Here is a 21,862-nt window from a genome sequence, read left to right on the forward strand (position 1 = left end):
TAGAAAATATACTGCTGTTATTTTGTTCAAGGCTTGCAGAGCATTGAAAATGCACTTGTCAATCTTTCTTTCTTTTTTTCCCAAAAAGGCTTAATTTTCAGATATCCAGAGGATGATTATGAGTCATTCCCATTGTCAGAATCTGTACCTCTTTTCTGCCTTCCTATGGGAGCCACTATTGAATGCTGGGATCCTCAAACCAAATACCCATTACCAGTGTTTTCAACATTTGTCCTGACTGGTTCTTCTGCAGAAAAGGTATGATTGAGTATTGTGTTGGTTTATTTGTTTTTTGTTTTTTTTTTTTAATGGTTGATATCAGGACTTATCCAAAGCTAGAATTCATTTGGTATGGAGAGAAAATATACATTGCTGCTTCAGTATTTGAGAAATTTCAGTTATCCTACTGAATGTCTGTCACCTATGCCCTTTGGATTTATTGTGGAAAGAGGAAATACAAATCCTCCTGGTCACTTGTGACTGACTGTAGCTAAAATAATCTCCTTTCCCCTTCGAGTAATTAGTCTTGCTTCTAGAAACTTTGGGAGGAATTCTGAAATATGTCCAAAATACACAAAAAAGCACGTAGGAAACCAGCCCCAAAATGAACACTGGCGTGACAGTGCCTATGCAGAGCTTGAGGTGGCTGAGCCTATAGGAAGGCAAGGGACAGGCAGGCAGGAAGGAAATAATATGAAGAGTTTTTTGTGGTGTTTAGTCCCATGGGAATGAAGCATACAGTTATGGTTCCATAGAACTAAAATTGCAGGACCTGGATAGATCAAGAAATCCAAACTCACTCCATGTGGGCAAAAGAAGTTTTAATCCATCTCTAGAAAAGATGTTCAACTGAAAAGGGGATCTTCAGTTGCTTCATTTATAATAATATTTAGGTTTAGTTTCTGTTGATCTCATCCCACAGTACCTGGCTCTAATATTGCTCCATAGTCATCCAAGAAGCCCCAAATCATTTCGCCACTTTAGTAATCCTTGTTGACCAAAGGACAAGTGAAATCTGTATTAATCTTTTTCCTTTATAAGGAACATATTTTAGGGTATCAGTTATTGATCTTGCATTATCAGTTTTCCAGTATATTTCAATTAACATGAAACTTTGGCAGGCAAGGTTGGGAGTGATAGGAAAAGTCACTCTTCTGTCAAAAGTCTATGTAAAATGGGTTCTAAACAACAAGCTCCTGTGTAGTTTTATGTGTAGTGCAACCACATGGAAATGTTCATAAACAGAACAGTTTTCTAAATTGGTTTGGGTTGTGTAGAAGGTGCTATTTCATAGCATAGAAGCTCTGGGTTCCTTCTGGATGTTGTTAGTTTATTATATGTAAACTTTTTTGAGGGCAGGGGGAGAGACCAGAGAAATATTACACTTAAAAGTTCATATTTCTATATTCATAAGGATGCTTTAATATAGAACCAAATATTTCATTTTTTGTATGCGTTTGCGTGTGTGTGTGTATTGTGTCTAGGATCCCCAGCCATGGACTATGGCCCCTTTGTGGTACTTATGGACTTGAGCCCCATTGTACAAACACATAGCAAAAAGGATGAAGAGTATTTTAAAGACATCAAACACAACTTTCTGTTTAATGTTGGGCATAACCATTTGCTTGTTTGTGGGTTTGTTTGTTTTTTGTTTTGTTTTATCCTTCAGGTGTATGGTGCTGCTATTCAATTTTATGAGCCTTATTCCCGGGAGCTGCTAACAGAAAAACAGTGTATGCAGCTGGGTCTCCTGACAGCTGTGGAGAGAAAAGTGGTTACTTCCAAATCCATCAATTCCAACACGTGCATCTGCCTTCTCTCTCACTGGCCTTTCTTCGAAGCCTTTCGAAAATTTCTTATGTTCATCTACAAGCTCTCTGTCTCTGGGCCTCATCCTCTTCCAATTGAAAAGTATGTTTGGCATGTTCCAAATAAATTAATGTTTCAAGGCACTTAAATGTAGATGTAGCTCAAAAGGTGAGGTGACCATATGTAAATGGCACCTTCTTACTTGGTGTATTTGTTCTGTACTCTTGACTGTACTATATGGCTTCTACTGAATTGACAAAAATTACTTGTTCCTACTGTTAGCACTACTGTAGAGCCAATATGGCTATGAGGAGTGGACTGGATATTTTCCTGCCTCATTTATTAATGTTCTGTCTTCATGTTCTCTTACTGGTGACAGAAGAGGCAAAAAACAGCTAGATTTTTAGATCTTCACTTTAGATTTGCAGCACTGCAATTTAGAAAAATAAATCTGTTCTTTTAAAATGAACTGATTTGGTATGAAGTCACTGAGGCTATAAACAGGGAACCCTAAGGATATTTAAAGAAAATGCATGTTTAGGCTATTTTTAAAATCAGCAATTAATGTAGAGTGGTCATGACCATCTCTATAAAGAACAAGATTTCATGGCTCCCATCATATGCCTAACAAACTAATTCACAACACTAGAAAAAAGTGGCATATGTGCTGGAAATATTGATACTTACAGAAATGGCACACTTCAAGAAATGACACTTTTAGGGAGACCATGTCATTGGTTTTATTGGTTACATTTCATCAGAAGATTCAGTGTAGACTTTGGCGCTCTTCCCCCCCAGCCCCTTTTTTTTGTTTGTTTTTTTGTTTTTGGAAAGGACATCTAAAAGTCAATATGCCGCTTGGTGGTATCTTTTGTGTCTCCCACTGTGCCCTTGAAGTGCCAGAGCTGCTAATATTTACTTTCTTTACATGCTAAGAATGTGTGAAAGGAGCTATTTTTGTAGCAATTTATGTACGGATAAGGAGGCCTTTGGAGCATTTTTATGAATCTTAACTAAATGATCTCTGTACAACCCATTGCAAGTAGTGAAGACTGTATTAGACAACTGTGTATGTTAACTGAGTACAGAGGAGACTGTAATCCTATTAATGGGAAGATACATTTGGATGAATCTGACCTGTAGATCAGCACTGATATTTGATTCCTGTCATCAGTGAAACTCTTCTCTGTGCCTCCTAACCACCAATTTACCAGACTGAAACTGGAGATTTACTAGTTCTTGGTTATTCAGATTAGTGATTATGGAATAATATGCTATTATGTTTCGGGATGGGCTATTATGGTTTTTTAAGACTGGGCTAATAACTAATGCATCTCTCCTTTTAAGACAGGTGTTAGAGTAACTTTGCTGTACAATTACAGCCTAAAAATGCTTGAAACATAGAAATGATGGTTTAAGCTACAATTTATCTGTTAAGGTGTTTGGTGTACACTGCTAAAATGGTAATTGAATTAGTAATGTAGCTAGATTCAAATACCACCTACAATATTAAAAATAGCGATTTAAGATTTTGTATCTTTGAAAACTATAAGCTATTGGAGCTTTTAGTTCTGTGTTGTGTAATCGTGTCTCAGAAGATATAAACAAAAATAAGTGCAGATGACCTTAAGTTGATAGATCCCTGTTCCCTGGGGATTTTTCCAAAGATGGGTTTTTACAGTGGCTTGAGATCAGAGAATATCATACTGTATCAATCTTCTCAGTAATCTCCTGACCTAACCAAAACCAATGAAAAGATCTCAGATGACTTAATTTTAATTGAGAATGGAGTATTACTGACTATTAGCCATGAAGTTAGTTTGGATTAAACGTAGGATCAACGTCCATCAAGATTAGTTAATGACGCTGACAACCCCTTCCCACTCCATGCCCCAAAATTATCTCAAACTAGGCTGTGAGGGAGGTGAGAATAACTTTACCAGTGTTCCACTTATTTAAATAAAATATTGGGGAAGCTGCATTAATCAATGAAATATAGAGCTTTTGACTTCTAGACTGCCAGTTCGAATTCAGCCCAGGGTCTGTAATGACCAAGTGTTACCACTGTTTTACAGCTATTAACCATACTTCAGTGTTTGATAAGAGTGGGATGGTCTGTGTCCAGTTCCTAGTGGACAAGTCAAAATAATTAAACTGCCACAGTTAGTGCTAATTGACCCCCTTGTTGGCTGCATGGCATAGGGATGAGTGAAATGTTAAAAACTTTGATCAGGGAGAAGCCAAGAATTAGGCAAGGAAACTCTCCCTCTTGGAAGTCACACCTATGAAAGGTTGAGGCACATAAGTGTGAAGCATGACAAAACTCACTGTTCTAAGTGAGCTAGCAGGCAATGAGAAATGCCCTGCTGTCATTAGAGTATGGATAGAATAAAGAGTGATGGTAGTGGTCCATTTTTCATAATTTTTTTGAGGGGGTGGGAGGTTGTGTTCGGAGGGACAATGCCATGTCATTTAATCCCCAGATTAAATGTACCTGTTTGCAAGTAGTATGCAGTATACTCTTTTTACCTCCACTTAGTGTTGTTTATTTGGAAAAATATTCACTGCAATAAAAAAAACCAATAAAACCTACATTTGCCATAGGTTCTAAACGCACACAACCTGAGCATGTGGTATTAATAATCAGAATGCATTTTGTAGGCATGGTAAGTGGGTTCTTTTAACACATTTATTTTTAAAATGGCATCTTAACTTTGAATTTTAAAATGTGTACCTTTCACCTGTTGTCTCATATGCTGAATAATTGATGCTTGACACAATATTATAGTTAAATGCAGTTTCCTCTTGCTGTAGGACACTTGAGGAATCTCTTCCCTGTTGTCCTACAGCAGTTAGGTGTGTAAGTGACTTTGCAAACCTTCCTCTGAACTGCTTTAAAGGAGTTAAAAAAGAGAGGGGGGAAAAAAGAAAATACGTAAAAGCAAACCCGATGAAAGGCTGTCTGCTATACTTAAAACTGAATTTGCTGAATTGAAAACTGATATTTATTTATTTATTTTAATAATCTTTTCAGGCACATATCCCATTTCATGCACAATATACCTTTCCCTTCACCTCAAAGACCAAGAATCCTTGTACAGGTAACCAAAATATCTACTACTTTTTCTGGTTATAAAGGTGGGGTGGCCCTTCTCCCAGGCACTGAAAGTGTGGGTTCTTCCTTTGGGCTTCTGTCCTCAGCCTTAGAGCTACTTTTTACACAAGGAGCCAAATGCTCCTCTCTTACAGCTCTGTAATTTGGAGTAGTGCACTTGAAAGTCCAGGGGAGCTCTTACAGATTTACAATCATGAAACTGGCAGTAGAATGTTCTTCTGGTTCCTCAAATTTCCATTACTTACCTCTTTATTTTGTAGGCACCCTTTACTGTACCATATTTCTTCTTTCACCTACCCACCCACCCTGAAGTCTCTTAGATGAGCCACCCCTCTTGAAGTATCTGTAGTGCCACTCTGTTAATCATCAGGCAGTGGTTGAATGTTCAGTGCTATGTCACAGACTGCTCCTTGTAACTTCTGTGAGTTGTCTCAATGATTACTCTGGGTCTTCTGTTCACTGGGTCAAGAAGTTTCAAGGGTTATCTCTGATAATATCTCTCTGCATAGCATTGTGACATACTGCCTTTAGTGTGCCTGCTGTGCCATTAGAATATTCTGTCGTAAACTTTGATTGGAATATTGTACTGTCTTGAGTTGCCACACAAATCCATTTAATGTTTTCACCTTTTTCAGCTTTCTGCCCATGATGCGTTAATATTGTCTCAACCAGTTTCTACACCCTTGCCACTCAGGTAACATTAACAATGTTTAAATTCTATACATCTTATTGATGAGGGTTTTTTGGTTTTGATTTTTTAAAAAAATAGGCTGGGGATGAAGCATAAGAGAAAGTAAAACTTTACCATAATATAATTTAAATTTCAGATAATTGTAAAAGATCAAATATATGTACACTGTATATTTATAATGCAGTTTGTGTGGGAAAGTAGTGTACAAACTCCATCACGTATGAGGTAGTAATAAGGCTTGAATACTTACTATATATGAACAGCAGATGATTGCTTGCTGGCTCAGTGTAGGATCTCTTGAGCAGAGATTGCTAGCTCAGAGTGATTATTTTTTTAAATAGTTGATATTTTGGTAACTGAGTTATATGTCATGATCTCCGTATTTTGCTTTTGCAACAGAGACTATTTGTTGTTTTACTTCCTTTTCCCACCCTTCTAATCCATGGGGGAGAGTACAATGCTGATGGCCACAATCAAGTAGTGTGCATACATGTGCAAGCACAGTGGAAGGAGACTAAAGATGTATTTGTATAGTCATAGAGGCTGGCATGTTCTCTGCAAAAGCAGTCTGAAGCCTTCTCTTTTCTGGAGCCCTGTACGCACAGTTTAAACTTGTAGTATACATATTTATATTTACAAATTTCCTTTTTAGTTTTAACACTTCACTCAACCTTTGTTCAGACTGGAAAACAAATATCTTCTCTGGAAACTTTTGTTTTTATATTGTACCTCCTATGCTGGAGGATCCCAAAGAGTTATTTGCAAATGACAAGTGTCGAGCACCTTTGGAATGTATCTACCTTAATGGTGGAGAATAGCAGCCAGTCAGCAAACTGCACAGTGGCATGGTGCATAAAGAGACACACTTGCTCCAGGACAGGAGGGTAAACCCCATCTCTTTTGTATGAAGTGTCAAGAATCTTTAATGTCCACACATCGCTTACCCAAAACAAAACAAAAACAAAAAAAAGCACACAAACTAAACTGCATGGAATTAAACTTGTATCTATCTCAGAAATATGAAGGATTGAGTTGACCCAGCTGCAATTAGAACCTGTGATGTTAGACCCCTGGAATGAATGGGTATAGTTTTTTGATGAACTGATTGAATTATTCCATCCTAAACAGTGATGCCAGATATCTGCATAGCTGGAACATTCACTAGCCAAACAGGCCTTCCTTTCATAATGCCTATTTTATTTCATAGCAAGTTTGGCTGACAGCTGCTCATGCACGTAACAGGAAACTCATAAACATAACAAAGAACAACTTACTGAAGCTATTTTAAAGAGGTTCCCTTGGATTTAGTTTGTTTGCAATAGTGAAAATCCTGTAGTGAGGTGGTGGTTATTGACTAGCTATTCATAATGACATGAATTGAAGCCAACAACTCCTCTCAGCCAGTCATAGTTCCCAGTAAATGCCTAGCATTTTGATTGCTGTTGCTGTAGCAATTATTATATCTTTAGCTGTATGTTGAACACTACTGTTTGGATCCAAGTAATCTTCTCTTCTCTTCCTAGTGGAGCAAACTTCAGTACTTTGCTGATGAATCTTGGACCAGAAAACTGTGCTACTTTGTTACTCTTTGTATTGCTAGAGGGCAAGATCCTGCTGCACTCTCTGAGACCAGCTGTACTGACTGGAGTAGCTGAAGCTGTAGTCGCTGTAAGTACAGGATGTTCTGTACAGTACTGTATGAATGAAGTCATTGCTGACTCCACAGTGTAATTTTTCATTATGATTTCCACTCTTTTTCATCACCTTCTAGAGTTGACCTCAAACCCCCTCCTTTTGGCTTGAAAATGCTCATGCCTAGTCTCAGCCAAACTGTGACAAAAAGAGCTTGCAATCTTTTTATGTTACTGTGTTTATATTAAATGCCATTGTTCTTTGTTTTATTTAAGTTGCTGACTCTTTGCAGTCCTTGACAATTGCTTCTGGGGTATTTAATGGTTGATGCTTTCCAAGGTAATGGAATGCTGACTTCTTGGGAAGTCAGAGACGACAAATAACAGGTCAGAGGTCCTAGAGAAGGGTCTGTGTGTCCTTCAGGAGCGGTACCACAGGAAATCTTTGGGCACAAGGAAGGTACCTGGGAGTTGGGACCTAACTCTTACAGACTGTCTAGAGATCTGTACATCCAAATTCAAATGCCTCAGGAGACACTGGGGATGTATTTTTGAACCAGATGTCTGTCTCTATGCCAATAATAATGGTCTCTTTGTGGATTAAATTAATGGAAAGTGTGTAAAAAAACCAACAAAAAAAAACCAACAAAAAAAACCACTTGAGTTATTAGAATAACACAGAAAAACACTTGCATAAACTCACATGGCTCAATCAACTCTTGTTGAAATAAACAGTCCCTTTTCTGAACCAAAATTAATTGCAAGAAACTTCAGCCTAAAACTTGAGAAGAAACCTTCTACTCTGAACCTCTCTTTAGCTTTACAGTTCTCTTGAATCCTATACTTATGATGTTCATGATCTCTCTCTTTGGTGGGGGAATAGCAAAGTTTGAAGCTCAGATCTTCTTTGGTTTCTGAAATCTTTTGTTAATGCCATATTGTTCACACTTCAGTGCAGCTATATTTTTCCTCTTGGGGGGGTCTTATCAACATTTTTTTTAACTTTTAGTAAAATGTTTGCAGATTAGGTTAAATCAGGTTAACAATATATTTTTCAAGTGCATTTTCACTTCCAGTGCAAAGCAAATTAAATGTGGACGTATCAGGTGAGGATATTGCAAGCACAGTTGGTGAAGGAACTATAGCAGAAATCCATGAAATTCCTGCTTCCTCAATGAATTTTTCTGATGCCTTCAGGAGTGGCTAATATATTTAATATTTGACTGTAAATTAATGTGTGATTGCCCTAGATAGCTGTTTTACAGCAGTGGCATTTTGTGAATGTCCATTATGATTAGGTCTCAGTTTTAATGGTTATAACTATTAGAATTGCTATAGTTTGTTGTGCAGCCCTTTAAAAAGTGCACTGAAGAACCTGTGAGGCAACCTTGACAATGGTTTGAGTTGTTGACTGTAACACAGCTCTTAGTATTTTTGTTTGTTTCCTGTATTCACCAACTTCACTTGTTTTTTATTGTACGATATCTGTGTTGTCCTGTTTAATACATGGGTTTCATTTCATTTTTCCTTCAGATGATATTTCCATTTCAGTGGCAGTGTCCATACATCCCCCTGTGTCCTTTGTCTCTGGCAGCAGTGCTCAGTGCTCCTGTTCCATTTATAGTTGGAGTTGATTCACGATACTTTGATCTGTATGACCCACCACAGGATGTTGTTTGCATTGACTTAGACACAAACATGGTATACCTGTAAGTTTTTTGTTTTAAACCTTTACTGATTTTTATATAGGGATCCAGAAATCCCTAAAGTAACCAATAAGCAGATATGTGTACAGGGGTTCTCAAACTTTTGTACTGGTGACCCCTTTCACATAGCAAGCCTCTGAGTGCAACCTCCCCTTATCAATTAAAAACACTTTTTAATGTATTTAACACCATTATAAATGCTGGAGGCAAAGCGGGGTTTGGGATGGAGGCTGACCGCTCGCAACCCCCCATGTAATAGCCTCACGACCCCTTGAAGGGTCCCGACCCCCAGTTTGAGAACCCCTGGTATAGAAGAATGTTTCATCAGCCTTTCTCTCTCTGCTGCTGTTAATGCTTCATAGCAAACCAAAATGTACCAAATCGGTGTCTTGGGCTAAATTCAGAAGTGTGATGCAAGTGGTGGTGTAAATCTGAGTGGGTAAGTGTTGCTGTATCATAATGTGAGGAGGGTGGAATTGTAGGACAGAAAAATCAAGCGATCAGAGGGTGTAAGCTAAACTATGGGAAGGGCCTGCATCTTATACCATCCTGTTGGTTGCCTTCCCTGCTGCAATCTCACCCTTGCACCACCATTTACACCATCTCTGAATTTGGTCTGCATGAGTGAAATACAATTCCAGATGTGTCCCATGAGCATACAGATGTTCAGTTTAATGTAAAACTATCAGCTGAAATAGAAATGTATTTAAAATGCTGATGTCCACTTTTCAGGTCCTTTGTCAAGCATGAATTCAGTCTTCTAAGTCATTAGGGAAGCTTTAGTTCCTTTAGCTGGATGAGAGTTATAATGACATGAGACATATATTGTGCGGAGAAAAATACCTTCCATTAAAACTCAGACTCTTAGGTTGCATTTCTAACCCTGTTGAATTTAGTATATAATAAGATGGCAAATGGGTCTGTGGAAAACAACAGATGTGTGAGGCCAGACATGCTCTAGAGAAGAATTTTTCTGGTACTACAAAATTGAAACTCTTGAATGCTCACTAGTCCAAACCACAATTCTTTTCAAAACCACATTTTATGTACCAAGAATTACATTCAAACCATAATTCTGAAGTGGGAGGAAAATATCTGATAATGCTGCTCTTAATTTGCCTTTGGCAATATTAATGATGTAAATATTTCAATTGAAACTATATTGCTTTTTATTGCTTCTACATGCAATGCAGTACAAACTTGATTTCTGGTTAACTTCCATTATGTTATTTCAAATACTGCACTGTATAGACAAATTAGGGGAGGAATGACTGAAGTACATGTTGGACTAGCTGAATGACCGTATAAGCCTTTTTCGTGCTGTAATAAAGAACTCCCATTAATCTAATAATCATACGCTCTTCTGAAAATGCTAACCTACTAGTGTTAAGTGACCCCTATCCATATTGCAGCTGAATGAGTAGAGTGTTTCTATCTTCAGTTTGTTTATTTTGTGCATCTCAACATTTTGCATATAGTCAGTTTTATTGTTTCCATTGTATAGTTAGTTAAATTTCCTTCTTTGTCGGTCACCCAGCAACAATAGAGAGAATTTTAAGAAAGTAATTATGAAACCACAAATCTCAGAGGGATTCTGGCAGCTGTGGTACCAAAAACTCCTTTTTACAACGTTTTTTTTTAAGATGGCTAGATTTCATGTTAACTGTGTCCCTTTAATGTTATAAACTGTGTATAAGGTATACTATGCTTCATTAACTGTTACTGTTTTTGTGTTTTCCTTATTGTGAATGAGTTAACTAAAAGTAATTGCCTCCTTTATGCAGTTATCTGTGCAATTCCCCCTCTCAAAGAAAAGTTGACCTTTCTTTCCTCAACGTATTTATTAAAATGATTTAAACTTAATCATTAATGTAAAATTAAGATGTTGATTAATTTAGACTTAATCAGTTAGTGAATTGTTTCATGCCTTTTAGGATTATTCCAGGCTAGTGGAAACAACAATCTTGAATGATGATGTTGGCTGTAATTGCAAACTGTACATGTTTTCTTTTCCTCTGTAGAAATACATTTTGTGAGGTGCCATGTCAAATTTTTAACTCTAATCAGATTTTCACGCTTAAACATTTGAGTTACAATTAGTCAGTGGGTTTGACACAGTTTGAACATTTTCTTCTTTTTCTTCATGTCAAGAGGACAGTTCCTGTGATATTTATTGAAAAAAGAAGTGTTTCCTTTCAACTACTGCAAGACTCACTGTCCCTGTGGTAGTATCAAAGGAAATACTGCAGAACAATGCTGCTTGTGTATTTTTTTTTTAAATGGAAATATTGCAGAATTTGTTCTTAGCAGTCCATTTAGGAGATTGTACTACGGAAGGAATGGTGGCTAGGAAGAGGAAAATAATAGAATTGAAAGCTTTTTTCTTCAATGTAACAATAGCTTAGTATTTGGTTTTGGGGTATTTTTGTTTAAAAACACTGCCAGTGGAGACTTAAGTATTCAGTCATGGAGATGTGATTCTCCAGTGAGTAGTGGTGCGGTATTAAGTAGAGAGAGATGAATTGCAAAAGGTTCAGTACAAATAAGCAGCTGAAAGTTCAAATAATATAAAACTTATTTGGGCTAGTTACTGGGTTGGAAATCTTCTAGGAACTAGACTTCTTGTGAGACTCCCAGTAGTTCCTGGCACTAACTTGATTAAAACCTGGTGGTGAAGAACAGTGGCAAAATGTAATGTTTAAAAAGCCTCTTAAACTTTTAAAAAACAGAAACAACAACAAATCTTTTGGTTAAGGCAAGGGACTGGGACTCAGGAGACCTGGTTTCCCTGCCCAGCTCACAGGGCCGGCTCCAGGCACCAGCTTACCAAGCAGGTGCTTGGGGCGGCCACTTCGGAGAGGGGCAGCACGTCCAGCTGTTCGGCGGCACTTCGGCGGACAGTCCCTCACTCCTGCTCGGAGCGAAGGACCTCCCGCCGAATTGCCGCCGCAGATCGCGATCGCGGCTTTTTTTGTTTTTTTGTTTGGCTGCTTGGGGCGGCCAAAACCCTGGAGCCGGCCCTGCCAGCTCAGTCACATAGGTCTATGTTTTCAAGACTATCACCTAAAATTATTTGCTTATTTTGGCCATTTTACTGATAGCAACTATACCTGCATCTCCCACTGAAGTAGATTGGAGCTGTTGGTAGCTTCACCTCTGGAAATACATACCCTCCTTGTCTTTCCTCACCTGCACAATGGGGCTATTTCTTTATCTCAGCAACATGTTCATGCAGAATCCATGTCAGTGAAGTACTTTGCATGGAAGACTGTATAGAAGCATGAAGTGTTATAAATGAATGTTGTTGCTGGCTTTTATTTTATTCACGCTCCATTCCTTTTTCCATGGGGAGATGCATTTTATTAAATATAACAGTGCTGCTATAGTGAAGCTAATTTTGAAAGACCTTTACAGCTGACTAGAAAGGATAATAATTTTCAGAAAGGCTGTGTTTTCTAGTACAACAGTCTCAACTAGTCATTGACAAGTGTCTTTTGAAAGCATTTAGTGCTAGTAGCTCCGTTATCATAGACTGATGAAGCATTATTTACTGCCAGCAAATGTTGAATGGCTTTCATTCATCCAACATTCTCTTTAGTGCCTATTCTTTGTTGCTTTAAGACTATATCGGCAAAAGTAACAATGACAATCTTTTTGAGAAAAGAACAGGAGTACTTGTGGCACCTTAAAGACTAACAAATTTATTAGAGCATAAGCTTTCGTGGGCTACAACCCACCCACGAAAGCTTATGCTCTAATAAATTTGTTAGTCTCTAAGGTGCCACAAGTACTCCTGTTCTTTTTGCGGATACAGACTAACACGGCTGCTACTCTGAAACCAATCTTTTTGAGGGAGGTTGTTAGGAAAAGAAGAGTTTGGGATTTAAAAAAAAAAAGTTTTCCTTTTTGTTTTATTTGTTGAACTGGAGAAACAGTACAGCCAATGTTGCTATAGAGAGATCAGGGAGAGAAAGTGGGAGGAGAGTTCCCTGAGCACACGACTGCAAGCTAGGGATCACAGAGTTCTAATCTTGGCTCTGACTTGCTGTATAGTTTTTGACAGCTGTCACTTAAATCCTCTGCCTCAGTTTCCTCATGAGTAAAATGGGAGTGATCTTGCAAAGACTCCTGTGAGGCTGGGCTCATTATTTGTAAAACACTTTGAGAATGAAGAGACCTGTATGGTTGCTAAGTTTATAATTTCTGCAGGCAATTTTATCTCTAGTAAAATCTAGTATCCCCCAAAAATAAGAATGTAATCAGCTATACTAATAGTGATCAAACAATAGGTGAGCAATCCTATTACTGATGCAGGCATGCTCGTTTGTTGCTTTGCATCAGCCAAGCTAGTAATAAATGACTGACTAGTCCTGTGCCAGCAATATCGGCTACGTTCCCTGCTACAATAACTTCCCTCTCCCCTTGCATTCCAGAAGGGAGGCACATACATGCCTACAGTTCTCAGCATTCACCCCCCACCCTCTCCATTTATTTCTTCTCTGCTGAACAAGGACTTGCATTGTAGCCACTGTCTTTCTAACCAAGGAAGAACTTCCCTTTACGCCAGTTAACTGCATTGCTTAATCAACAACATGGGTCCCGAAGTGTGTGCTGAATCCTCAGCCTTCCCAGTCCCTGCTGGCCTAGTATTGAGACTGGAAATAAACATTGAATCAATGTCTATGGTACATGTGGCAGTGCAGCATATGACCATAAAGATACCAGGCAGGACCCCAATACTATTGTAATTTTTACATGCCTTTTAATACTAACTACTCTGATCCTAAGTGCTATGCTTACCCTTTTCTGCCATGCATCAAGCCTATATTTTATATTTATACTACAGCTATTGGATACAAAATGGAATAGGAATAGGAAGCTCAGTAAGTGAGATGAATTGTATGTTTTCATGTCAGTCAAATGCAGATGAGCCTTATTAAATTATTTTCTTCAATGAGATAAAAGCAGCCACTTTGAGATTTATTAAAGCACTGATTTAAATGTCTAAACCAAATCTAAACAAAAGTTCTGGTTTCAGGTTAATCTGGGATCAGATCCAAACTCAGTTTAGACTGCTATATTATTTGGAGGAAACAAAATAGTTTTCAGTTCTGTCCTTTCTACTGTGTATTTTATTTCTACACAGAAATAAAACTAATGAAAAGGCATCTCTCCAATGCCATTTCCTTGTTTTGGTATTGAGCCATCTTGAAAGTGAAGTAACAAAAAACATTAAGTTTTCATACACTTACTATTCTTTTTTATTTTGCATGCATTGTTTGTTTCACTGTATAGATCGGATGATAAGAAGAGCATGAACTGGAAACAGCTTCCTAAGAAGCCATGCAAAAGTCTACTCAGCACCTTAAGGAAATTGCATCCACGGCTGGCGTTGGGTAAAGCATGGGGATGGGAAAGAAAGCCGCCCTATGCAAGGGAATTAAAATAATTTTCACAGAATATTTATTTTGCTGGTACAAACCAGCAACTCTTAACAACTAAGAACCATGGCAATAAATGTAAGGCCATCCCTTTAAGTACATGGCATGAAATTTTTGCACTTTTACTTTGCTGTCATTCTGAACTTTAAACCATACGAAGATTCTTTCCAGTTCTGAACATAGATGGGGCTGTCAAAAGAGAGTTATGTTTCAAACACAGTTCAAACAAAGCTTCCACTGAACCATATTTTGGAAATGAATCTGTTATGTTCATGTTAGACCATTACTCTAAACAATTGCCAAGATAACTGAAAAAATACTAAGGGTATGAGGGCAATAAGTTTTTAACAGTATTTACATAGCCTGCTGAAAATGTGAGTATAAAAGTCAATAAGTAGCTTAAACTCTGACCAAATATTGGTAAAGAAATTATGTGTTTTGTTCAGTGAATAATTTCTTATTTTGGCTTGGCCCTGTCCAAACCAACTGTTTGACAGGAGCCACATTCAAACTATTTTCAGACACTGCTGCCTTTGGAGTATAGATAGGACCTTTCAATGTAAAGTTTTAAGTTGGTTTAATAATACACACCTTACACTGAACTGAGGAGGTGGTGCTGGCTCCTGTGTCACAAATATATAAAGACTGTAAAATGAAGGAAACATTCAAACAGAAATAATACGCTGTGATTTAAGGAATTAAATGACTTTCTGCCTTTCCCTCTATTTTCAATAAGCTTTTAGTGAAAGCCTTGTGCATAACCTGCCCTTGCTTTGAGTTCTCTCAGCAGGATCTATTAAGAGTCAAATGTTATAATTAACACAAAACTGATAGTCTCAGTTCCAAATTTCACTGGAGCAGAGGCAGTGGTGTACATCAAATTGGGTTAATGCTTTTATTCTTTTTCACTACACATATTAAGTTAACACCTCTAAGGGAAAAATGTCATAAAGATAGCATAGAAATGGATTTCTCTTGTGGGTGTAGGAAAAAACAGTCTGCATAACTCAGTTTTAGAAGACTGAAGCCCCTTCGTAACACAGTAAACTACAATTGTAGTATTAAAACAAAACTCGTACAAAAATGTCTTGATATTCTATTTTTTTCTCTTAAATTTCACAGAAATCTTATAAATGAACTGAGATAGAGATATTGATATTACAGGGTTGAAGCAAGGCCACCTGCGGAGTGACAAAATAAAAAAAATGTAGCAATATAGCATACTGGGGGTAAATTTTTAGCACCTCTCATCTACTTGTGCTTTCACAAAATTCTGAGAACACATGCATGTGCCCACTCATTACAAGTTGTAAACCCTGCATGCCACCTGGCTGTTTCTAACACTTTACTGCACAGAGATGTTAGAATTTTTAATATGTGCAGGCACTTCTATGTGCATATGCAATTTTTCAATACATAATAGGGAAGCCAGGTGGTGAGGAGAGGTGAAAACTTGAATTTTAATGTTGATTGTGTACTGATCCATTGCAAAATAACATTCAGTTTAGGCGGTGACAGGTGTTGTAATGGATCCCACTTTAATTATCTAATATCCAAGCAGGACTGGCTGGCTTGCGGAAAAGAGATCGCTTGTGTGCTTGTAGCCTTTTTAATCTGGCCCAGATGATGATAGGGAATGGAAATAGGTGCCATTTAATGGTTCTTCAGTGGCCCACATGAAATAAATTAGTAGTCTCAAGATTAGCAGAGAATTTGTTTCCTGTATTGTCATTCTGACAACTTTCAGGAATGCTAAGTATAAAAGGAAAGAAAAATCTGTCTTGGGTGTTTCTAGGATAGTCTGTTTTAGTGTCATCCATAATAAAGCTCACTTTCCCTTTGCTCTTCTTTCTAGTTCACAGAAAGACCCAAGAAGGCTCTGCAGTGGAGATGACGCCTATAGAGGCAGATTTCTCCTGGCAGAAGAAGATGACAGAACTTGAGATGGAGATCCAAGAGGCTTTTCTACGCTTCATGGCGTCTATTTTAAAGGGGTACAGAACATTCCTCAAGCCAATTACCCAGGCACCTTCAAATAAAACTACTGCTGCTGATTCCTTGTTTGACCTTCAAGGTGAGGCTGTTCTGGATCACATCGAGGCAGGGTTGGTGCTGTGGTGATTATTATATTAGTGCCCACAGGCCCAGTGATGGTCAGGGTGTCATTATGCTAGGTGCTGTCCAAATGCATTGGTGGACGTTGCCTGTGCTCTGAAAAGCTTAATTGCAGTTTAATTGCATGTCTCGCATTAACATCACATCTGAGAGCAGAATCTTGCCCTTTGAAGTTATTTTGAATCTTTTAAATGTTGCAATTTGATTAAAATACAGGTAAAGCTGGTCAATAATAAATAGCATCTATGTGTTGTAACGTGGCCAGTCTGCTAATGTAACTGCAGGTCTTGCCATTGAAGGTCTGACAAAATCATTTCACAATAATGTGACATTATCTCTGGTGTCCACATTTCTTTAAGGCGGCTCTTGGGATTATAGAAACTTTGCAACTTGTATTGAGAATAAATGCTCTTAGAAGCCAAGCCTTAGTGGCCTGATAACAAAGAGAACAAACTAAAGTATTCTTAATTCTACACATGGTAAGAATAGAAAACTTTGAGGGGGGAAAACGTTAAGAATGCAAGAAACCAATAGGGAACACCAGCTGACTCCCTTCAATTCATTCTGGTTGTGTAGACTTTTCAGATAGGCTGCTGTTTTGACAGAGTTGAGAAAAGTTCTTAGTGGAGATAGTTAAAGGGACACTCTACTCGTGAAAAAAGGTTTAAAAAATACCTTCCAATCCTACATGTGCCCCTGAGAACCCATACATTTTTGCGACTTTTTACAGTCACTTTTTCTTATGTTTTTGTGTGTATTTTTTTCTGTCTCCTTTCTTGCTGTGTGAAAGAAGTACACAAGCCCAGGAAACTAATTACACTGGGAAATGGTATAAGTGACTATCCACCATGTACTGCCTAATGCAAAGTATACAAACTTTAATTAAAAAAAAAAAAAGGGGGGGTAAAGCAACTCTTTTAAATTTAAGTAATTTTAGGTGTTCATATAACGATTGACAGGTGAAACTCTTGCAGACAAATGTGACTTTGTTGTTTTGTTTCTTTCTTTTGAGGTTCATCTTAAAACTAGTATTTATTTTTTCTAAATTTTTTTTAACCAGGATTTTTAAAAAGTAGAGACCGTGCCTACACAAAGTTCTACATGCTTCTAACCAAAACACAGATATTTAGCCGCTTCATAGAAGAGTGCAGTTTTGTGAGTGACAAGGATACCAGCTTGGCATTTTTTGATGACTGCATAGAAAAGGTGAAAAATTGTATTTCATTCTTTTTTTTTTTTTTTAAGTTTTTATGTGTTCATGTCTGTGGCTTTTAGTCATCGAGGTGGAGCAGCAGCAGCTGTTGTTGTGAGATAATGGAGTTCGTTGCGGTTATCATTCGGAGTCATTTTCCCCTTCATCTTATTGCATTTTCATCTTATTTTTGGTTAGTGTAGGAAACTTGCAGTGGGCTCCCATAACTTCTCCAATTAAAAGTTACACAGTGTGCTGTTTCATGAAAAGAAAAACTGAGACTGCTCTGAGTATATGGCATGCCATCTCCACCCTGCTCCTCTCATACCTCCATCAAGTGCATTCTAAATATTCACCTGTCTAAGTCAATCTCTAATCCCTAACCATCCACTCCACTTGTCATGCTTCACCCCCAGATTTTCATTTAGCTGTGAATAGAATGTAAACACCATTACGTATTTATACGGTGCCAAACACAACTGCTCAAACTTTTTTCATTTTTGCATCTGTTACTCCCAACACCTTTCTTTTTTATGTGTATTGTCTGTGTAGATGATCTTGATGGGGCAGGGACCTTTCTGTCTTGTTTGTAAATGCAACTGGTGCTATATAGATGGTTTTAGAATAGTTCCCAAGTCCCACTCATGTTCAAAATGTAATCCGTTCCCAGGGTGTAATTCCAGTCCAAATTGGCAGTGATTTGGTATATCTTAATCTGTAAAAGGCCAAGTGAATAATTTACAAATAAAATTAGATGATCAATAATTAAGGCATTTATTTACCTGTGAGTGTGTGCGTTTTATTTAAATAGTATCTTGGTTTTGGTAGTATCTTGGTTTCTGGCTTAATTTTTTTAGGATCCTGGAATGACTCTCTTGCTCCTAACTATTGAATTAATGTATCATTGGGTAGGAAGACACTGATTTCTTGGAGATAATATAACTAAGCTAAAATAAAGGAAGAGAAGTTTCATTTTCTAGAATTAGGATTGCTTATTTAGTCTGCTGATGTGACTGACCTGAAGCTTGTTGAGATAGCCTGCTCCTTTAGCTTTCAGTAAAAGGAAGGAGTATTTGTAATGGAGATTATTTGCATTCAAAGTAATATGACAGTGTAATTTGATTATCTTGGTGGCACAGTAGAGGAAACAACTTCAATGAAAAATATGTATATGTAAAAATACTTGTAGCTTCTTGTAAAACAAAAAACTAACTAACTTTTTCCTCTTTCTAGCTTTTTCCTGATAAAGGAACAGAAAAGGGAGAGAAGGTACTTGTCTCCTTTATATTTGTTTTCAGGGGTTTCTGATTGCAAAGTAGAAGTGAAAATATAATGTGAGTGGGAGTCGTGTTTGAATATGTAGAAGAACTATTACTAATGTTGAAACTGGTGTTTTGTCCTGATACTAATTTGCAGGTTGATGTAGATTCTGCAGAAGATACACGGTTAATTGAGCTTGATGAGTCACAGAAGAGTGAACACACAGTGTTTATAATGCCACCAGAACCTCCCCCTGATGATGGACAGGCCCGAGCACCTAAGTACAGGTATATTGCAAACTAACAAAGGTGCTGAAGCTCTAGAAAACTAATGAATCAAGTGAAATGGGGACTTATCTCTTTAAACATGAGTGCACATAGCTATTGCATCTTGCTTTAAGCCCCTACCTAAACTTGAAGTGTTTTAGGTATAAAAAGACACTGACAACTTGAATTCTGGTCAGTTTCTGCAGTCTGATAGTAGTTTCTTTCTTTTTTTCCTTTTTAAATACCAGCTACTGATCACCACCTGGAAATTCTTATTTCTAATTACATTTCCCTATGTATGTTCCATGTTTTCTTCCCCTGCTGATGCTGTGTGCATATCACACCAACAGCAGTGGAGTATGCCTGTTTCAGTCAGGATAGCTAGTGAAACTGCACAGAACCACTGAATACACACCATAGACTGCTGGCAAGGGATCTGTCGTTTTGGATGCCCTGTGCTCTTTAACTGGATCCCATGAGTCCAAAGGGTGGTAGAACCTGCCCCTCTCCTCCCACTGTGGCTATTCTGCCACCTCCAGCCCCGTGGCAGGAGATGCCTAATTCTCCTGTCTTCCCTGCCCTGTGAAATGTTTGGAGGTTTCAGGGTTGCTCCTGCTTCCAGCTGCTCTCTCCTGATTCTACCAGCCACTGAGGTATGGAGGTCTTGCTGACTCACTGGTCTCCTGTCTCTGCTGGGCTCATGGATCAAAGGGGAGTCCTTCTGATGTCTTCCCCCTAACCTTCTCTCAACAGGAAGAGCCTTCCTGTCCTTCCATTCGCTCCCATTTTGTTGTGTTCTTTACAAAACATTCTTTGATCTCAATGTGCTGATCCCTTCAGCTTGCATGTAGAAGGCCTTTGCACCAAGTATTTAAAGTTGGAGCAGAACAACTAAAAGATTTGGAAATTTAAATGACACTTCACTTTTCTTTTTTTGATAGCTATAAAAACTTCCCAAGACTAGATTTTGAGCTCTTCGACAGGCCACAGGAGCTCAAGCTTTCATTCAACAGGCACCCAGCTGGAGGTAACATTTCAAATAGTCCAGCACTCATGGCAAAGAGGACAAAACAGGTTAGATTTTTAACTAGTGCTGCCTTTATATAATATAGTGTGTGTGAGCATCAAAAACTACGTTGGTGTTGGATCAAATTGTTACCACCCATTTATGCTAGAAGTTAGTGTGGTGTTTAAAGAATAGATGTTTGTAACTTTGAAAACAGATGTATGTGTAGAGGAACGAATCAAAATAAATATGAATTTAGAGGCAGTGCTTCCTGTATCTAAGGCTATACTTCAGAGCCAAACATGTGTTGGTGTTTATAGTATAATACATGCTATAATAAAGAAAGTTGGAGCAGATTTGAAGTGGTATTAGTATGCATTCTCTTCCCCACCTTATGAAGAGCTTTACAGAAGGGAGACTCTGATGAGAAATATAGCTTAACATTCATGTTTGCATGGTTTCCTCCAGGACAATGAGCTGCAGGATCCCATTTTAAGAAAGCTAGTATCTGATTTAAAGAAATTTTCCTCCAAATTCAAGGTGTTCTATATTTTGTGTGTTTATATCCTTTTTGTTTTCTGCCTTTTACAGGAGATAAAAACTGCCCATAAATTAGCCAAGAAGTATTACACAAACCCACCACTGTGGGCTAAGTGCCTCTTTAGTCACTGTTATAGCCTATGGTTCATTTGTCTGCCAGCCTACATCAGAGTTTCCCATCCCAAAGTCAGAGCACTACAACAGGCATATGACATTCTTATTAAAATGAGGAAAACCGATGTGGAACCACTAGATGAGGCAAGTACCCCCCTTCTTCCACCCCCCCCCCCCAAAAAAAAAACCCCACACCTATTCAATGGGATTAAGGTACAAGAACATGTTAATCATCAACTGTTAATGTTTCACTTCTAAAAATAAGTAAAGTTCTCAAGCTTGCTACCTAGCTTACAACTTTTGTTTTTAAACCATTTTTTTTATTTTTTTTTTTATTAAAGCCTTATTGAAATAACGTGCTGAAAGCTGTGCAGTTAGTTTGGGAAGCTGGAAATTAAAATCAATTTTCAATACTACCATGCTAGCAGAGGCAGCTGTGCCATAAATTGGACGGTGGAGTTTATCACCCCTCCTGAGATTATTGGTGCAGAAAGCATCAACCATCCACCTAGGATTCTGCCAGAGCAAGCCATCTTGAAAATAGCGTCATATAGCTCTTGTAAATATGACCATATTTTCAGGTTATAAATGTATTGGCAGTATCTGTCACTGTCCAATGTAGAATTTAATCTACAAGGCAGTACTGGTTACAGTTGAGTGTTTGTTCATTTTGTCCTCAAATGTCTGTTTTTGAAGTAACTTAAAACCAAAATAACAATGGGCTCTTCTCACTAAATGTACATTTTTGAGTGTTTTTTAATTTGCTGTTTGAAGTAACCTATGCAGAAAGTGTGACCAACATGTCAGACCTGGCTGTAAAATAGACTAGTACTATTCTGGGAAACTTGGATGGCTCAGAGGTGAATATATTGAAAATGTCCCTTGGTCTAAAGCCTCTTCTCTCCAGGCATATAGGAACTACTGATCTGAGTTGAATTTGAACTAGGAATTATCCTGTGACTGCTAATTGGCCTAC

The 21,862-nt window shown here is 37.9% G+C and overlaps 1 protein-coding gene across 2 annotated transcripts in view; it reads left to right on the plus strand.

Annotated features, from left to right (window-relative positions):
* The window catches only part of DENND4C (DENN domain containing 4C), a 105,591-nt gene that overhangs the window by 41,666 nt on the left and 42,063 nt on the right, over window positions 1-21,862 (plus strand). For both annotated transcript variants that reach the window (XM_024193148.1, XM_024193149.1), the window contains exons 5-17: window positions 89-258; window positions 1,670-1,911; window positions 4,844-4,910; window positions 5,560-5,618; window positions 7,139-7,283; window positions 8,780-8,955; window positions 14,248-14,348; window positions 16,249-16,467; window positions 17,569-17,714; window positions 18,934-18,969; window positions 19,117-19,247; window positions 20,168-20,300; window positions 20,824-21,030. In XM_024193148.1, the coding sequence (XP_024048916.1) occupies window positions 89-258; window positions 1,670-1,911; window positions 4,844-4,910; window positions 5,560-5,618; window positions 7,139-7,283; window positions 8,780-8,955; window positions 14,248-14,348; window positions 16,249-16,467; window positions 17,569-17,714; window positions 18,934-18,969; window positions 19,117-19,247; window positions 20,168-20,300; window positions 20,824-21,030 (1,832 nt within the window). The remainder of the gene's footprint in view (window positions 1-88; window positions 259-1,669; window positions 1,912-4,843; window positions 4,911-5,559; window positions 5,619-7,138; window positions 7,284-8,779; window positions 8,956-14,247; window positions 14,349-16,248; window positions 16,468-17,568; window positions 17,715-18,933; window positions 18,970-19,116; window positions 19,248-20,167; window positions 20,301-20,823; window positions 21,031-21,862) is intronic.

The sequence above is a fragment of the Terrapene carolina genome, unplaced genomic scaffold (genome assembly GCF_002925995.2).
Source record: "Terrapene carolina triunguis isolate 2854851 unplaced genomic scaffold, T_m_triunguis-2.0 Scaffold113, whole genome shotgun sequence".
Lineage (NCBI taxonomy): Eukaryota > Metazoa > Chordata > Testudines > Emydidae > Terrapene > Terrapene triunguis.